The sequence below is a fragment of the Neoarius graeffei genome, chromosome 22, assembly GCF_027579695.1.
Source record: "Neoarius graeffei isolate fNeoGra1 chromosome 22, fNeoGra1.pri, whole genome shotgun sequence".
Lineage (NCBI taxonomy): Eukaryota > Metazoa > Chordata > Actinopteri > Siluriformes > Ariidae > Neoarius > Neoarius graeffei.
This window is the reverse complement of record NC_083590.1, coordinates 19,533,452-19,552,455: the sequence shown is the minus strand read 5'-3', so window position 1 is coordinate 19,552,455 and position 19,004 is coordinate 19,533,452. Positions and strand designations below refer to the sequence as shown.

At 41.2% G+C, this 19,004-nt stretch overlaps 1 protein-coding gene across 2 annotated transcripts; it reads left to right on the top strand.

Moving 5' to 3' along the window:
- Window positions 1-724: 724 nt before the first annotated feature.
- Window positions 725-17,806, top strand: rit1 (Ras-like without CAAX 1). 2 transcript variants are annotated; one of them, XM_060904570.1, is made up of 6 exons: window positions 725-925; window positions 9,759-9,848; window positions 10,985-11,041; window positions 11,382-11,455; window positions 11,922-12,113; window positions 14,135-17,806. In XM_060904570.1, the coding sequence occupies exons 2-6, from the start codon at window positions 9,767-9,769 to the stop codon at window positions 14,363-14,365; spliced, it is 636 nt and encodes a 211-aa protein (XP_060760553.1). In that variant the 5' UTR covers window positions 725-925; window positions 9,759-9,766; the 3' UTR covers window positions 14,366-17,806. The 2 variants fall into 2 exon arrangements, with proteins under 2 accessions (XP_060760553.1, XP_060760555.1); XM_060904572.1 differs by lacking the exon at window positions 9,759-9,848.
- Window positions 17,807-19,004: the final 1,198 nt, after the last annotated feature.

Below are 19,004 nucleotides of genomic sequence, written 5' to 3'. Positions count from 1 at the left end.
CTCCATGCTTTACTTGCAAACTTGAAGAGTGCGCTTTTTTTTTTTTACGTATTACGTAGATGTGCTTATTACGTGTCAATTTGCGCATGCGGGACACTTTTGGGCCGTTTTCCCTTCATATTGGAGATCGCATACAAGTCTCATATAATTGGTAATGTGAACGGCCTAACAAAAAAATCGGTTTTCACAACAAATCGGATATGGGTCGTTTCAGGGTGCAGTCTGAACGTAGTGATAGACACAGACAACCATTCACACCTACGGTCAATTTAGAGTCACCAGTTAACCTAACCTGCATGTCTTTGGACTGTGGGGGAAACCGGAGCACCCGGAGGAAACCCATGCGGACAACATGCAAACTCCACACAGAAAGGCCCTCGCCGGCCACGGGGCTCAAACCCGGACCTTCTTGCTGTGAGGCGACAGTGCTAACCACTACACCACCGTGCCGCCTGCTTGGGAATATACTTTCAGAAAAGATGGTTTGGTTGAATCTGTTTTCCTTGATGGTACAATAGCTCAATGCATATTTGACAAGATGACTTGATTGTGAGTCTTTCTTGAGCGTAAGTAAAAATGATTTTTATGATTTGCATAAACTGCTGCATCGACAACCTATGCCCCTCCTTTGCAACACTAAGGAAAAATCCCTAGAGCCGCCCCTGGTGCTAACCGCTACACCACCGTGCCGCCCTCATGCCTGTGTAAACCCGGAAATCGAATTATTATCGAAAACCCAAATCTCAATATTTCGGGCGTTAGGACCCAGCGGTAGAGCTGACCGCATCAATAGTGTGTGTGGATGTGAATGTGTTTACACTTCGGCAGTATTTTGCCACTTATTTATCAACTTTGATTAAAAAAAAAAATGATCCTATGTATTAATACAAACTTAAAAATGACGACAGAAATACTGTGACAAAAGGTGAGTTATTTATTTCTTTATTAATATTTGCAATATCGTGAAAACGAGACGCTGATGTGTGCAAAAAGTTTTATTTTTGTTTATCTCTCTCTCTGAGACATGATGATTGTTTGTTTGTTTGTTTGTTCTTGGACTAAAAACAAACAATCAGGCGATGAAGCGAGTTTCATTTGAGTCTGAACTTGAAGCAGTTGTTGTTTAAACTCTTCAGCAGCACTAAAGTTCCTCCTAAAGTCCAAAAAAACAAAACAAAAATAACTTACTCAATCTGCAAACATTTCAAGTATTTATGGGGGAAAAAACAAGACACACACGTATGTATTTATACACATATACAGCAGCCACATCAGCTTTAATTTGTTGCTAAAACATGCAGATTTCCCCCAGCGGTCACTGTATGTGTACTGTGGTCATTGTACACTTACTGCTTTGTCTTATGGTTTATTATTCAATCCATAAACAGTTTTATTCAAAAAAAAAGTATAAAGAAAATGATGTTCGACTTGTATTCAAGTGATTCAGTGCTGTCGTATATGTAAACCCCAAGTTAGATGAGGATTATGGCTAAAAGAACCGTGTTAGAACACAATAACAAGGGCTACTAATGACCGCGGCCTACAGTTCATCACGAATCCCCGAGCTTTCCTGACGCCTGAGTCCGAATTCAGAAGCGTTCCAGCGGCGTTGAACTGAGCGAGCTCTCGCTGCATTCCAAGCGTCTCTTGTACTCAAGCATTATTATTATTACTATTATAGAGAGAAATTTTAAAGTTGTCAAGAAGACCATTTTAAAACTCTGTTACACTTTAAATAAGTATTTTATAAGCTTAAAGAAGGAGTTCAGGATGGTGTAAACCTGATTTGTTCTTTTTTTTTTTTGCTTCTGTAAAGCACATTGAACTGCCATTGTGTATGAAATGTGCTATATAAAAAATAAACTTGCCTTGCCTTGTTGAAATATTTGGAAAATTGTTCTAGCTTGCACTCTGAACTATAAACATCCCATCTCATTATCTCTAGCCGCTTTATCCTGTTCTACAGGGTCGCAGGCGAGCTGGAGCCTATCCCAGCTGACTACGGGCGAAAGGCGGGGTACACCCTGGACAAGTCGCCAGGTCATCACAGGGCTGACACATAGACACAGACAACCATTCACACTCACATTCACACCTACGCTCAATTTAGAGTCACCAGTTAACCTAACCTGCATGTCTTTGGACTGTGGGGGAAACCGGAGCACCCGGAGGAAACCCACGCGGACACGGGGAGAACATGCAAACTCCGCACAGAAAGGCCCTCACCGTCCACGGGGCTTGAACCCAGAACCTTCTTGCTGTGAGGCGACAGCGCTAACTACTACACCACCGTGCCGCCAACACTTTGAAATGTCCTTATTTTTGAAAGAAAAGCACTGTTCTTTTCAATGAAGATCACTTTAAACTAATCAGAAATCCACTCTATACATTGCTAATGTGCTAAATGACTATTCTAGCTGCAAATGTCTGGTTTTTGGTGCAATATCTCCATAGGTGTATAGAGGCCCATTTCCAGCAACTATCACTCCAGTGTTCTAATGGTACAATGTGTTTGCTCATTGCCTCAGAAGGCTAATGGATGATTAGAAAACCCTTGTACAATCATGTTAGCACAGCTGAAAACAGTTGAGCTCTTTAGAGAAGCTATAAAACTGACCTTCCTTTGAGCAGATTGAGTTTCTGGAGCATCACATTTGTGGGGTCGATTAAATGCTCAAAATGGCCAGAAAAATGTCTTGACTATATTTTCTATTCATTTTACAATTTATGGTGGTAAATAAAAGTGTGACTTTTCATGGAAAACACAAAATTGTCTGGGTGACCCCAAACTTTTGAACGGTTGTGTGTGTGTGTGTGTGTGTGTATATATATATATATATATATATATATATATATAAAGTGTAAACTACTGAAGTGCATCACTATCCAGTCTAATTTTCAGCAAAGGCTGTGTTTATCATGGGGATCAGTTTTTAATCAGTTCTTACAACACTGAGTAATATTATCAGGATCTCTTAAAGCAAAGTGGTCACGGTGGTTAATGTTGTGTGCATCACATTGTCACATGAATAGTTCAACCAAGTGACTCACTTCCTCTTCTGTGCCAAATTTGGTCTCTGGGGTCAACGACACATGCTTCACGCACTCTATACAAGGATATGTATTGTCAGCTTATGCGTGTCATCCATACTTCTCTGATCACGATGCAACTGTTCTACGTTCGTTGTGTATTCTGTATTCGTATACATATCCAGTGGTGCTTGAAAGTTTGTGAATCCTTTAGAATTTTCTATATTTCTGCATAAATACCCTGGTGAAAAATAAATGTGCTAAGTGTATTAAAATTTCGCATACTTTTGTTTACTTGAAGCCACACTAATCATCAGTATACTTCAAGTGTGTTTATGATTAGTTAACCTGAGGCATGCTATTTTGGAACAACTAATTTTGTACTAAATATATTTTAATTGTAATTAAATTGTAGAAAAGTGCAACTTGAAGTGTATTTAGTGTACTTTTATGTGCTAACTTACACATAACTTTCACTTAAAGTATATTTTAGTATAATATATTTCTATAAAGTGTAATATAGTTTAATTATTTTAAAGTGTGTTAAAAGTGTTAGCATGAAAGCGTGATGTTAGTATACTATTTATATATTTACAAAAAGTGCAATTTGTGTAAGTATGTACATTTTCAATATACTATTGAAAATATGAATATGCTTTAAATACAATAAAGTACATTTATTTTTTACCAGGGTATGACCTCATCAGATTTTCACACAAGTAGATAAAGAGAACCCATCTCATTAAACAAATGAGACAAAAATATTATACTTGGTTACATATCTGTGAGTGGCAAAATTATGTGAACCTTTGCTTTCAGTATCTGGTGTGACCCCCTTGTGCAGCAATAACTGCAACTAAACGTTTGCGGTAACTGTTGATCAGTCCTGCACACCGGCTTGGAGGAATTTTAGCCCATTCCTCCGTACAGAACAGCTTCAACTCTGGGATGTTGGTGGGTTTCCTCACATGAACTGCTCGCTTCAGGTCCTTCCACAACATTTCGATTGGATTAAGGTCAGGACTTTGACTTGGCCATTCCAAAGCATTAACTTTATTCTTCTTTAAAGGACATGGGACATGGATTTTTTTCTGGGTATAATTATGTATAAAGGACATCAGAAATGCCATCTAAATCACTGCAGGGCGTCAAAAATGTGAAAATCATCACATTATTCAACTTTTTTTATACATCAGCGTAAAACAATGATTCGTTAATTAGCTAGGTGGTCACATGACCCGTGACATCACAAAAACTTTCCAAGGAGCCAGCGCTTGGGAATCTAATGTAAACAGGTTACCGAAATGGACACCATCGACAGTGATATTCCCGATGTTTCACAGAGATGTGAAGTTAGACCCTGTCAATTCGAACTGATAGCTGGAAATTCACATGAACATGGATCTTGTCTTTACTCTGACGGGTCAGATGATTCTGAGAGTGAGAGTTCATTCAGTCCCCATGAAACTGAAAGCGGTCGGCTCGATAACACTTCCTGGTAAGTTAAAAACAATTCTGCTCAAAGGCTAATGATCTGTTGAAAGAAGTGTTATTTTTGTATCATACACTGAAAGTTCATCATAGATCTAGCTAAAGTCCGTTGCAAGCTAGTTTTTTTTTTTTTTTGCTGATATTTTTCGAGATTGATTGAGATACAATGCTTCCAGAGTCTGAGATGAAAACATTCAAAATGGCGAAATGAGTCAGAATTATGATCATCAATAATTGATACACCCAAAATTATAATACTAATCCTTACCCCGGCTTTCAGTCGCTTAGCGAATGCACTTTGTGGTGGCTGTAGCACTTCGGGTTTCACTCCGCCGTCTTGTTCCTGAATTGGGACGTTGGGAACGGCTCCATCTTTAAGTAGCCTCTTAAATTTGGCTTGGCAATTAATATCGCTCAGTACCTGAGTATTAATGTTGAAAGAATCCTCAGTGAAATGGTCCGAACACAGTTTGTGGGAAACAGTAGGTGCAAAGTTTTTTCAACAGGTGTTCTGTAAAGTTATCCTACCGCTTGGATTTGTCCTACTAAGCCTACTGCGCATTAGTGATGGGAATTTCGGCTCTTTTTCGGGAGCCGTCTCTTTTGGCTCTTCTTACTATAAGGAGCCGGGTCTTTCGGCTCCCAAACGGCTCCTGAGATTTTATTTTTGATTTAATTGCTGAAATTAACTAGTTAATTAATTACATTATTATTTATATTTTATCAATAGGATGTTTTCCATTTTATTTTTTAGTTTTTGTAGCCATTGTAAAGCTTTGTAAAGTATAGCAGTGTAACAATGTTCTAGCTATAGAAATAAAACTTACTTACCAATTAATAAATTATTTTCTCACAAACATAATGCAAAACTGTGTTATATTACCAATATAAAATACACAGAAGGCATCAACTGTTTATCCTTTATGGCTTTATTTCACACTCGACCTTGAACAAAATGCCACAAAATAAATTATGAAGTATAAATCAGGCCTAAGAAACTATGAAGCAAAGTTGGAAATTATTTTAACAAACACAGAACAATGTGCAACAAAATATTTTATTAAATAAAATATTAAATAAAATATTAGACTCCTCTCCCCTGCGCTCCACAGCTTTAAGCATTACACCAATTTTCGTATTTTCGCAGCTGTGAATGACATCAACCCCCCCAACCAAAAAAAGTAGGCGTACACCATGCTACTTTTTTTCCTTTGAATGGTAATAGACAACACAAAGACGCAATCGGACAGCAACTTTTTTTGTGAAAGTCTCTCTCTGAGGCACCTAAGGACAAAAAGCTAATTCGGCTCCCCAACTCGGCTCCCACCGAAGAGCCGGCTCCCGTCGTTCACTTCAAAGAACCGGCTCTTTGAACCGGATCGTTCGCGACCGACACATCACTACTGTGCATGCGCAGGTGAGCCCACACTTTCCTCAGCTTCGGGTCCTTGGGGAATGCAAAAAAACTTACTCCAGGGCATTTCTCATTGGAATTATTGCAACCATAAGCAGCACAATACACCATGATGTCCAATGTACTTTAAAGACTATAAAAACAATTTTCTTGTCATCCACTTCTCCATTCATCTACCCGCTTGTGCTGTGCCCGAAAGTTTTTGTGACGTATGATCACGTGACAGCGGCTCTTCCAGTTGTAGAAAATGCATATCGGAAATCGAGCAGAAATGCCATATAATCATCACGAATATAACGATTTTGCTGAATTTAATAGATGATTTTGTATTTGTTGATGCAATTAATTCATATTTTTAATGGAAAGAAACTGATATAGCGTGCTTTTATGTTTCATGTCCCATATCCGTTAACCATTCTTTGGTAGAACGACTTGTGTGCTTAGGGTCGTTGTCTTGCTGCATGACCCACCTTCTCTTGAGATTCAGTTCATGGACAGATGTCCTGACATTTTCCTTTAGAATTTGCTGGTATAATTCAGAATTCATTGTTCCATCAATGATGGCAAGCCGTCCTGGCCCAGATGCAGCAAAACAGGCCCAAACCATGATACTACCACCACCATGTTTCACAGATGGGATAAGGTTCTTATGCTGGAATGCAGTGTTTTCCTTTCTCCAAACATAACACTTCTCATTTAAACCAAAAAGTTCTATTTTGGTCTCATCCGTCCATAAAACATTTTTCCAATAGCCTTCTGGCTTGTCCACGTGATCTTTAGCAAACTGCAGACGAGCAGCAATGCTCTTTTTGGAGAGCAGTGGCTTTCTCCTTGCAACCCTGCCATGCACACCATTGTTGTTCAGTGTTCTCCTGATGGTGGACTCATGAACATTAACATTAGCCAATGTGAAAGAGGCCTTCAGTTGCTTAGAAGTTACCCTGGGGTCCTTTGTGACCTCATCGACTGTTACACGCCTTGCTCTTGGAATGATCTTTGTTGGTCGACCACTCCTGGGGAGGGTAACAATGGTCTTGAATTTCCTCCATTTGTACACAATCTGTCTGACTGTGGATTGGTGGAGTCCAAACTCTTTAGAGATGGTTTTGTAACCTTTTCCAGCCTGATGAGCATCAACAACGCTTTTTCTGAGGTCCTCAGAAATCTCCTTTGTTCGTGCCATGATACACTTCCACAAACATGTGTTGTGAAGATCAGACTTTGATAGATCCCTGTTCTTTAAATAAAACAGGGTGCCCACTCACACCTGATTGTCATCCCATTGATTGAAAACACCTGACTCTAATTTCACCTTCAAATTAACTGCTAGTCCTAGAGGTTCACATACTTTTGCCACTCACAGATTTGTAATATTGGATCATTTTCCTCAAGAAATAAATGACCAAGTATAATATTTTTGTCTCATTTGTTTAACCGGGTTCTCTTTATCTACTTTTAGGATTTGTGTGAAAATCTGATGTTGTTTTAGGTCATATTTATTTAGAACTATAAAGAGTTCACAAACTTTCAAGCACCACTGTACATTCTGTGGCGGAAAGTTTGTGCACATGACCTGATTGTCACAGTTATATTGTTGAATGCCGCACTTTGCTGTTATAATAAGACTTTCCACTAGATTTTGGGGCGTGACTGTGGGGATTTGTGTTCATTCAGTTCAGCTGCAAGAGTGAGATCCGGTACTGATGTCTAGGGTGCAGTCGGTGTTGCAGTTCATCCCAGAGGCGATGAGGGTTGAGTTCAGTCAGGGCTCTGTGCATGACACTCAAGTTTTTCCTCTCTAACCTTAGTTCCTCTCAGTGAAGGGAATTTGTAAAGATCTAGCATACAAAGACATTCTGTAGAGGTGTGATGGTCAGGTGTCCATAAACTTTTGGCCATATAGTGTAGCGTGATACAATTTTAATACTAAGACACTATTCTGACAATCATACCGCTGTAACACCTTTTTAATTTCCCCGAAAAGTTTATCTTGTCTAAAAACGTAGCACACTCGGAGGAAAGTGCTATCCGCCCTCTTCCACATACCTGAGCTTCCACATGCTAGCCTTGCTATGATTGACAATTGAGAGAGTAATGCCAGTTGTTTGCTATCCTTTAGCTTCTGGCTACAGATGGCTGTGGCATCGTAGGGATTGGAAAAATATTAACCTCGAGTGCTAAACTGATTTTCTGTTGCGCCAAATCCTTCCTGATTCTGATCGTTAGATATAGTGTAGTGCTGTTGTAACTAAATACGTTTATCTCGGCTGCAGTCACTTTAGCTCACTTCGCGACACATTTTCACTATGAACCACCTTCTGTTAAACAATGTCAGTGAATAAATATCCACATGACAAATATCCGTTTCAAATCGGTCTGGTTCGTTAACTTAGGCCACCCATTTTTTATCTTTAGGCTCACGGATTTTTTCAACATATTTTTGATGATGTCGGTCGAAATAAAAAGTGTCCTTGTCCAATTTTTTTTTTTTTGCATGGCAAAATTTCAATGTCGGATTAAGATGATAAAATAATTTAAATTCAAGAGACACACTTTACACACACACACACACACACACACACATATATACATACATATATATATATAATGCACATTGAAGGCTGATCCGTTCGTGCTACTTGATTCGATAGGACTCTCTGCGGCACCATCCTCTTCTAATTCCACAGTCAGATACTTGCAGCCAAAATCGCGAACTAACGTTATGGCAGGCATATTCGGCATCGCGCTCGTTACATCACCACCTTCTTTCTGAGAACCAAAGATCGTTTTGATCTTTTCATTGTTTACTTTAAACGCTTGAGAGACGAAATCGCCCACGTTTTGGTTAGTGAGACAGTGAAAAGACTTTTCTTTACCACTCTTTATGCTTACGTACAGTTGAGGCGATAGCTCGGAATCCATGCTGTCGGCGTCAGCCAGGGTCAGCACGAGGTTGACACTGTCGTAAAGCGGTCGTAAATACCATAAAAACATTCAAGTGAATACTCAATGTCATAAATAGTTTCGTTTTCGGACTCGGCTGAAGTGGATATATACAACACACATTGTCGTTTGTATTTGCGATTCTAATACTTTTTACTTAAAGAAATATGACCTAGTACCAGCGATACAGTGCTGTTACAAGAAAAAAATGTCACTTTTTTTTTTACATTTGTTTTTGTACATTTCGGCAGTAAAAATAAAAATACGCACAGACTTTTTATTTTTCTAGCGGTAGTATTTAACTGCCGTCGGCGGATCAGTGATCCGAAAAATCTAAAATAAGTCGCCTTACTAACAACAATAAAGCAGATATAACAAATCAGCTGGCAGTGGGCTTATTTATTGATTGACTGTGTCATTGTTTGTTGTACTACTATTTTGTGAAACCGAAACACCCCCGGCGTAACACAACACAAATTAACATCATCCTAAGTGTGTTAGCGAGCATTAACCAGCTAAATAATTCCAATGAATTTGAGGTCAATGAACTGGTTCATGCTACCGAGTTGTTTTTCAGTTGTTCCTTTTTTTTTTTCCTGGGAGTTCACTGCTTTATAAAATGCATTACTATATAATATGTTTTTAATAACATGTACATCTGATGTACTTGTATGAATTCAAACATTTTCACCTGAACTTTCACTGCAGTAGCTGCGGCAAAATGCTCTACAGGAAAAACAGTACAAGATTACTGTACTATTATTATAGTATTATCTATTCTTTATATTGCCATTGGGCTTCGTCTTATTCACTGTTGATGCCCAGAGTGTACTGCAGTGGTGTGTGTGTGTGTGTGTGTGTGTGTGTGTGTGTGTTGCAGTTGTATGGATGGAGTCTTCGCGGGGGGTTGGCGGTCTTTCCCGCGAGTATAAGCTGGTAATGCTGGGCGAGGGAGGAGTGGGTAAAAGTGGTGAGTAACTACTGAGAGTCTGTCTGTCTCTCTCTCTGTGTGTGTGTGTGTGTGTGTGTCTCTCTCTGTCTCTCTCTCTCTCGCTCTGTTCACACACACACAAACGCTTGTTTGTCTTACTGCCCTTCTGAGGACGTCCCACTGACACAATTACTAATGCAGATAATTAACACTATGCCTGAACCTAAACCCTAACCTCAGTAATGAAAAGGAAACATTTTGGCTCTTTTTATTTATTTATTTTTAATTATTTTTGTTAAAACAGCAGCACTTTTTCCTTGTGGGGACCTTCCAGATGTCCCCACAAGGTCAAAATTGTCAGATTTTACTATCATTATAGGGACGTTTGGTCCTCAGAAGTATGTGAACACATATGCGCACACACGCATGCACACGCTCACACACACGTACACATGTGCTCGCACACATACATGCGCATGCACATACTCACATGCACATGCGCGTGCGCACACAGGGTGGTGGCTCGTCAGTGTTTAGAGTGAGAGGTGTCAGAGAAAGGGAGTTTATACATTGTTTATACACTCTCTCTGCTTGTCTATTTCTCTGTCTCTCTCCTAATGCATATCTTTCTATCTCTTTTTTTCACTCTTTCTTTCTTTTCTCTGTCTGACCACCTTTGCTTTCTTCATATCTCTCTGTCTCTCTGGTTGCTGTGGTTACTTTGATGTGTTTCAGTATGATGTGTCTGCACACACACACACACACACACACACGCGCGCACACATATGCTCGCTCACATTCTGGGCGGCGGCTTAAAGGCTCTTCAGCTCCGTCTGGTTGTTGGGGAGGTGCCTGGCAAAAAAAACCCCAAAAAAAACAACCACCCCCCAACTCACTGATTCTGTTACCATGGCAACGGACCCATGCAACTTCGTGGAGGTGTGAATGTTGTGTTTATGGGGGACTTTCAGGTTCAGATATTGTTTTATCCAGACCGTCTCCATGGGAACGGGACAAAGAGTGCGAATGGCGCAGCTCTGTGCTGAGTGTTTGTGAGGGAGTATGAGTCAAAGAAGTGGATTAAGGGAAAGAGGGAGTGTTCACTCACACAGCTCGGGTGTCTTAATCACATTACGTAAATAAGCCTCTCTCTCTCTCTCTCTCTCTCTCTCCAGCCATCATCATGCAGTTTATCAGTCACCGGTTCCCTGAGGATCATGACCCTACTATAGGTGGGACATTAAAGCACACGAGTGTGTTTGAACCTCATGCTAAGACAGAGAGATGGAGTCAGCATCATACTTTTATCATATATAATTTATCATATAGTGTATATGAGGTCCCAAAACATTTCACACTTTATTGTTATGCTACATATAAACAGGTGTACGTTATAACGAAACGTAGTTTAGCGAGCCTGATGTGTAAGCATAGAACATAACACGGGTGTGTAACAGTGTTAGCGCCCACATCAGCCTTCTGACAGTCCACACGTCATAGTTATAACTCACTCCTGACACGCTGTTGTTGTTGTTGTTGTATATGACCTCACGGTGACGCTGTTTCTCTCAGAGGACGCCTATAAGACGCAGATCCGCATCGACGACGAGCCGGCGAACCTGGACATCTTGGACACAGCAGGACAGGTAGGCAGCACGTGCCGTCCTCTGTGTCCTCTATATCAAAGTCGTGAGCGTGTTTGGAATCAGCTCGAGAGTTTACATGTTACACGTTTATAAGCCTTTCTCATACACACACACTTTTTTTTTCCTCATAATGAAAGGACTCGGGTTTAATTCCCTATCAGTCAGAGCACATTACACACTGAGTGTGTGAGCTCAGCAGGCTCAGATTGATCTGCGTGATCCTCAGAGCTGTGAGGAAAAATTCCCGATAAGGGACGTTTACATTCAGCGACCTCAGTTTGACTCCACTGATTCCGCCTTTGAAAGAGTACGGCTACGATACATGAAACAACACAGACTGTAAACAACAAGGCTAGTGACGCTCTGTTATTGTTTCTATAGTAACAGCGTACACAGGAACCGGTATGGCAGACTAGGCACTAAATCTAAAGCTAATAATGAAAGGAAAGTGTGTGTGTGTGTCCAGGCTGAATTCACAGCCATGCGTGATCAATACATGCGTGCTGGCGAAGGCTTCATCATTTCATACTCCATAACGGACCGGCGCAGCTTCCAGGAGGCTCGCCACTTCAAGCAGCTCATCTGCCGCGTGCGGCGCACTGTGGACACGCCAGTGGTGCTCGTGGGAAACAAATCTGACCTCGCACACCTGAGACAGGTAACACAAACACACACACAAGTAAAGGAACGAACATGCTGACTGATTAAAAATCTCCTGTATTTTTGTTTTAGCTAAAGTGTCCATTAACAAAAAGTATATCAAAGTAACATCACAGCATCTATAGTAGGAATAAAGTAAATGGAGAAAATAATGGAGAACATGGAGGCGTGGCCACTGTGATTGTCCTCAGTGTTGGTAAAAGAGGCGTGGCTACTGTGACTGTCCTCATTGTTGGTAAAAGAGGCGTGGCCTCTGGGACTGTCCTCAGTGTTGGGTTAAAAAGGCGTGGCCTCTGTGACTGCCCTTAGTGTTAGTAAAAGAGGCATTGCCTCTGTAATTGTCCTCAGTGTTGGGTTAAAAAGGCGTGGCCTCTGTGACTGCCCTTAGTGTTAGTAAAAGAGGCATTGCCTCTGTAATTGTCCTCAGTGTTGGGTTAAAAAGGCGTGGCCTCTGTGACTGCCCTTAGTGTTAGTAAAAGAGGCATTGCCTCTGTAATTGTCCTCAGTGTTGGTAAAAGAGGCGTGGCCTCTGGGACTGTCTTCAGTGTTGGTTAAAGAGGTGTGGCCTCTGGGACTGCCCTTAGTGTTAGTAAAAGAGGCGTGGCCTCTGTGATTGTCCTCAGTGTTGGTTAAAAAGGCGTGACCTCTGTGATTGTCCTCAGTGTTGGTAAAAGAGGCGTGGCCTCTGGGACTGTCTTCAGTGTTGGTTAAAGAGGTGTGGCCTCTGGGACTGCCCTTAGTGTTAGTAAAAGAGGCGTGGCCTCTGTGATTGTCCTCAGTGTTGGTAAAAGAGGCGTGGCCTCTGTTATTGTCCTCAGTGTTGGTAAAAGAGGCATGGCCTCTGTGATTGTCCTCAGTGTTTGTTAAAAAGGTGTGGCCACTGAGATTGTCCTCAGTGTTGGTAAAAGAGGCGTGGCCTCTGGGACTGTCCTCAGTGTTGGTAAAAGAGGCGTGGCCTCTGGGACTGTCCTCAGTGTTGGTAAAAGAGGCATGGCCTCTGGGACTGTCCTCAGTGTTGGTAAAAGAGGCGTGGCCTCTGTGATTGTCCTCAGTGTTGGTAAAAGAGGCGTGGCCTCTGTTATTGTCCTCAGTGTTGGTAAAAGAGGCGTGGCCTCTTATTGTCCTCAGTGTTGGTAAAAGAGGTGTGGCCTCTGGGACTGTCCTCAGTGTTGGTAAAAGAGGCGTGGCCTCTGGGACTGTCCTCAGTGTTGGTAAAAGAGGCGTGGCCTCTGGGACTGTCAGTGTTGGTAAAAGAGGCGTGGCCTCTGTGATTGTCCTCAGTGTTTGTAAAAGAGGCGTGGCCTCTGGGACTGTCCTCAGTGTTGGTAAAAGAGGTGTGGCCTCTGTGATTGTCCTCAGTGTTGGTTAAAGAGGCGTGGCCTCTGGGACTGTCCTCAGTGTTGGTTAAAAAGGCGTGGCCTCTCTGACTGTCAGTCACAGTGAAGGGGCGTGGCCTCTGCACCTCTCCTTGCTGGTTGCAGTGCATCCATATACAGCAAGAAAATCCTCTACTATATGATGCTTTGTTTTAAATAATTTCTGATCACATGGCATGTCTGTACACTAACACGAGCTTTTTAACTGATTAAAATCTTTTTTTTTTTTGGCCTCAGATGGACAGGAGCTTTCTGGTTTCCAAATAAATGATTGTCTGGCTTTTGTGAACACTTGAACCTGGTTTATAGAAGAAGTACGCTATTACTAAGTGTAGTTTTGACAAATTGCCAGATCAGCTTTCCAACGGTGTCTGGAATGGGCTGATAACTCACTACCGTAAATCTTTTGGAACGTTTGAGTGTGGAATAAAATCCCAGGGAAGTGGGCATGCCTTCAGGGAAGGAGAATGAAATCTCCAGGCAATCCTGAACCACACTGTAAACAGATAGAAATAGGATTATATTAAATTGTTGGCTTTTTTAATTGTGTCTTTTACAGATGAAATAATTATTCACGTATCGAGTATAGCAGAGGTACACGCTCTTGTTTTATGTGTTTTTTCCATATCCTCCTGTCCACCAGGTGTCAGTAGAGGAGGGAAAGGAGCTGGCGAGGGAGTTCCAGTGTCCGTTTTTCGAGACGTCCGCTGCGTTCCGTTACTACATCGACGAGGTTTTCGCCGCTCTGGTGCGTCAGATCCGTCAGCGCGAGGCCGAGGCGGTGCGGAGCGGAGAGAGAAAGACGCGACGCAACCGGTCGCTCTGGAGCCGCCTTAAAGCGCCCTTTCGCAAGAAACAGCGCTCCGAGCATTGAGGCGGCTGATGGGATGGATCTCGCCATCGTCAACGAAGAGCAGGAAGTTACTGTTGTCTGTAAACCTGTTACCTCCACCTTCTCGAGAGGTGGTTTGTGAACTGTTAACCTAGATAGTTTATTATATGATTGATTTTGATGAATCATTTGGTTACGTTTGATCAGACACCAGCTTTCTATGTGCAGGACACACGTAGGGAGCACTCACACGTATGTATTCACAGAACGGGGTGACGTCGCGCATTGGGGTTCTGTCACTTCACTTTGTGGAAAGTTCAACTTTTCAAGCGGCAGCCAATCAAATCATGTTTATGCAAATGTTCCAGCGCAGGCGCTAGCCAATCAAATCACAGTTACAGAGCAGGATGGGTTTCTTGAAAGCCGGCTATGTTGTGTATATGGTTGTTGCTATGACGATTGCACCAGCAAACGACACCCCTACGTGTCAGGCACGCCCACTGTTACACGTATGTGTGAGTCCTCCTCGACAGCCACGGTATATCGGCTACTTACTGTTATCTTTACGTGAGGACTATAGGTGGACTTCTTCTTCTTCTTCATAATACTGTATTTAGTGAAACGTATTAAACTTGACATTAGTTACAGGGAGCATAGCTTTTGATGTTGACTTTCAGGAGAACTGTAGTACCTCCAATTCTTAACCAATGGGATGAAATAAGAAGGTCATGGAGATGTGAGGAGGTTTTAGAAACTGGTATGAAGAACGAGGGTCTGAACTTGGATCATTATTCTCCACCAACTACTGTGGCAGTAAACGAGAATATTTTTAACCCTGGCCCGTTCTAATTTTGGGTCTCCGCTTTTATAATAAAACACTTAGTCATTGCGTCATCATCACAGTCTTTCTTAAACGCTAAACTGAAAATATTGGTTCGAGACGCACTGGATTTTACTCGCTTCCACTTCAGATCGGTCACACCGTTTCCTGAAATGTGTATAATTATGGTATAGTTTTATTGTTCGTTTTTAAACTGACAATTCAATCCTGCGGTCTGGAATTCCTTCAGTTTCCCAATCACAGGCTTTTGACATGTTTCCGGAAAAAAAACATTTCTCTAGTTTTATCATTTACAACTTCTTCTTAGTAAATATACGGCGAGGTATGCAGGTGTTGTACTGTGCAAAAGTCTTGGAAAGAAATGTGGTAGACCAAAAAATAATGAAATGAAATGTTTCAACATTTCAGCAGTAAGCCATAATAAATGAAAAAAAGTCAATATTTGGTGCGAGACCAATTATTGACTTTGCTTTAAAAAAAAAAAAAAAAGTAGTCTGAGGTGCAGTTTTATGCGGAAATGAGCTGTAGGTTTTACTGAACATCTTCCAGAACCAGCCACAGTTCTTCTGGACACTTTGACTGTCACACTCGCGTCTTCATTTCGCACCGAAACCCAGCAGCCTTCATTACATTTTCTTTTTAGCTCGTCTATCCATACGGCTGATGAGTTATCGCCATGGCGTGGCGTCCGTCATCCACAATTCAGTTAAATCGTGCCTCATCCTTCAGTTCTCCATTGGTTTCCATTCCGATTGTTTTGTTTGAAAGAACTCATCACGCCGCACAAAACTTGGTTGTTGTTTTGTCAAATTTTTGGCCAAATTAACAAATTTTCCAGGCCTCTCACTAGAATTGTATCTCCTCTCTGATTTCTCATCCGATTTCAGTTCTGATCAATGTTTTGGTTCGATTTTCCCTCAATGAACGAAACTCGGGTCGTTTGTTTGTTGATTTTCCTGTTGTAAACAATTTGTTTATTTTCAGTTAAATCGTATCTCCTCCATCAGTTCTTTACAGATTTCAGTTTTATTTGAAGAAACTCGACCTTCTGCACAAAACTCGATCATTGTATTGTCAACTTAACACATTTCCTTCTGACTAGAATTGTATCTCCTCTCTCATTTATCATCCGATTTCAGTTCTGATCGATGTTTTGGGGAACAAAATGTAGTCCTTCATTGATTTTCCTGTTGTAAACAATTAGCCGTGGAGGTTGGTCCTCTCTCACGTCGTCACGTTTCGGTTCTGTTTGATGTTTTGGTCGTCGGGGTTGTTTTGATGGCAGGTCAGATGAGCGACTACACTACCGTTCAAAAGTTTGGGGTCACTTTGAAATGTCCTTATTTTTGAAAGAAAAGCACTGTTCTTTTCAATGAAGATCACTTTAAACTAATCAGAAATCCACTCTATACATTGCTAATGTGGTAAATGACTATTCTAGCTGCAAATGTCTGGTTTTTGGTGCAATATCTCCATAGGTGTATAGAGGCCCATTTCCAGCAACTCTCACTCCAGTGTTCTAATGGTACAATGTGTTTGCTCATTGCCTCAGAAGGCTAATGGATGATTAGAAAACCCTTGTACAATCATGTTAGCACAGCTGAAAACAGTTGAGCTCTTTAGAGAAGCTATAAAACTGACCTTCCTTTGAGCAGATTGAGTTTCTGGAGCATCACATTTGTGGGGTCGATTAAATGCTCAAAATGGCCAGAAAAATGTCTTGACTATATTTTCTATTCATTTTACAACTTATGGTGGGAAATAAAAGTGTGACTTTTCATGGAAAACACAAAATTGTCTGGGTGACCCCAAACTTTTGAATGGTAGTGCATATCCTTGACGTTCTGGTTTCTTAATCTGAAAAGTCGTCTCTTATGTAATACGCTGCTCAGATACAAACTTTTTTAATTTGGTGCTGGAAAATGAAACGAAAGTTTAGAACTCCTAAAATGTTTTTACTTGATAATGTCGACGTCATAAAATAGAAATCCGTAAAGTTTGTATGTGGGGAAAAAATAGAGGGACTAAGACTTTTGCACAGTATTGTACAGCGAGCTTGATCTGCTGATTAGTGCTGTATGGACCATGAACATCAACAACAGTATTGCTCACGATACACACTCCAGACAAACTTTACACTTATTAGTTTGAACTTGAGGTAAAGTTTGGACTGTCAGTCAAAAGTGGTCGAGGATTGACTTTTTGTTGCACTTCCTGGTTTCAAATTTGCGGCAACTTTGAAACAAAATCGGGAGGAAAAAAAAAGGAAAAAAAACCTAACGAACCCGGGTGGAGAACCAAGATGGAGGTTTCAGACCCTGATAGCAAAGTTCATAGTAGGCTTCAAGAAGAATTTTCAGAGCGTTTAGAGCACGTGAGTGAAAGAGATGGAGAGAGAAAGACCGAGAGGGATGTAGTTTAAATAATACACATGCTGTGTTCAATAGAAGGTGCGGTAGGATAAAGGATTATGTAATGTTTTCTTTCATGCTGGTTCTAGTTTTTATTATCTTAGTTGTGTTTGCTTTCCAGATGTGGATCACAAGTTTTGCATTTCAGCTTTAAAGGGGCTGTATGTAACATGGTTTATATCCTACAGTGGTGTTTGAAAGTTTGTGAACCCTTTAGAATTTTCTATGTTTCTGCATAAATATGACCTAAAACAACATCAGATTTTCACACAAGTCCTAAAAGTAGATAAAGAGAACCCAGTTAAACAAATGAGACAAAAATATTAAACTTGGTCATTTATTTATTGAGGAAAATGATCCAATATTACATATCTGTGAGTGGCAAAAGTATGTGAACCTTTGCTTTCAGTATCTGGTGTGACCCCCTTGTGCAGCAATAACTGCAACTAAACGTTTCCAGTAAGTGTTGATCAGTCCTGCACACCGGCTTGGAGGAATTTTAGCCCATTCCTCTGTACAGAACAGCTTCAACTCTGGGATATTGGTGGGTTTCCTCACATGAACTGCTCGCTTCAGGTCCTTCCACAACATTTCGATTAGATTAAGGTCAGGACTTTGACTTGGCCATTCCAAAACATTAACTTTATTCTTCTTTAACCATTCTTTGGTACAATGACGTGTGTTTAGGGTCGTTGTCTTGCTGCACGACCCACCTTCTCTTGGAGATTCAGTTCATGGACAGATGTCCTGACATTTTCCTTTAGAATTCGCTGGTATAATTCAGAATTCATTGTTCCATCAATGATGGCAAGCCGTCCTGGCCCAGATGCAGCAAAACAGGCCCAAACCATGATACTGCCACCACCATGTTTCACAGATGGGATAAGGTTCTCGTATGCTGGAATGCAGTGTCTTTCTTTCTCCAAAAATAATGCTTCTCATTTAAACCAAAAAGTTCTATCCATCCACAAAACATTTTTCCAATAGCCTTCTGGCTTGTCCACGTGACCTTTAGCAAACTGCAGACGAGCAGCAATGCTCTTTTTGGAGAGCAGTGGCTTTCTCCTTGCAACCCTGCCATGCACACCATGATGGTAGACTCATGAACATTAACATTAGCCAATGTGAGAGAGGCCTTCAGTTACTTAGAAGTTACCCTGGGGTCCTTTGTGACCTCGCCGACTATTACACGCCTTGCTCTTGGAGTGATCTTTGTTGGTCGACCACTCCTGGGGAGGGTAACAACGGTCTTGAATTTCCTCCATTTGTACACAATCTGTCTGACTGTGGATTGGTGGAGTCCAAACTCTTTCGAGATGGTTTTGTAACCTTTTCCAGCCTGATGAGCATCAACAACGCTTTTTCTGAGGTCCTCAGAAATCTCCTTTGTTCGTGCCATGATACACTTCCACAAACATGTGTTGTGAAG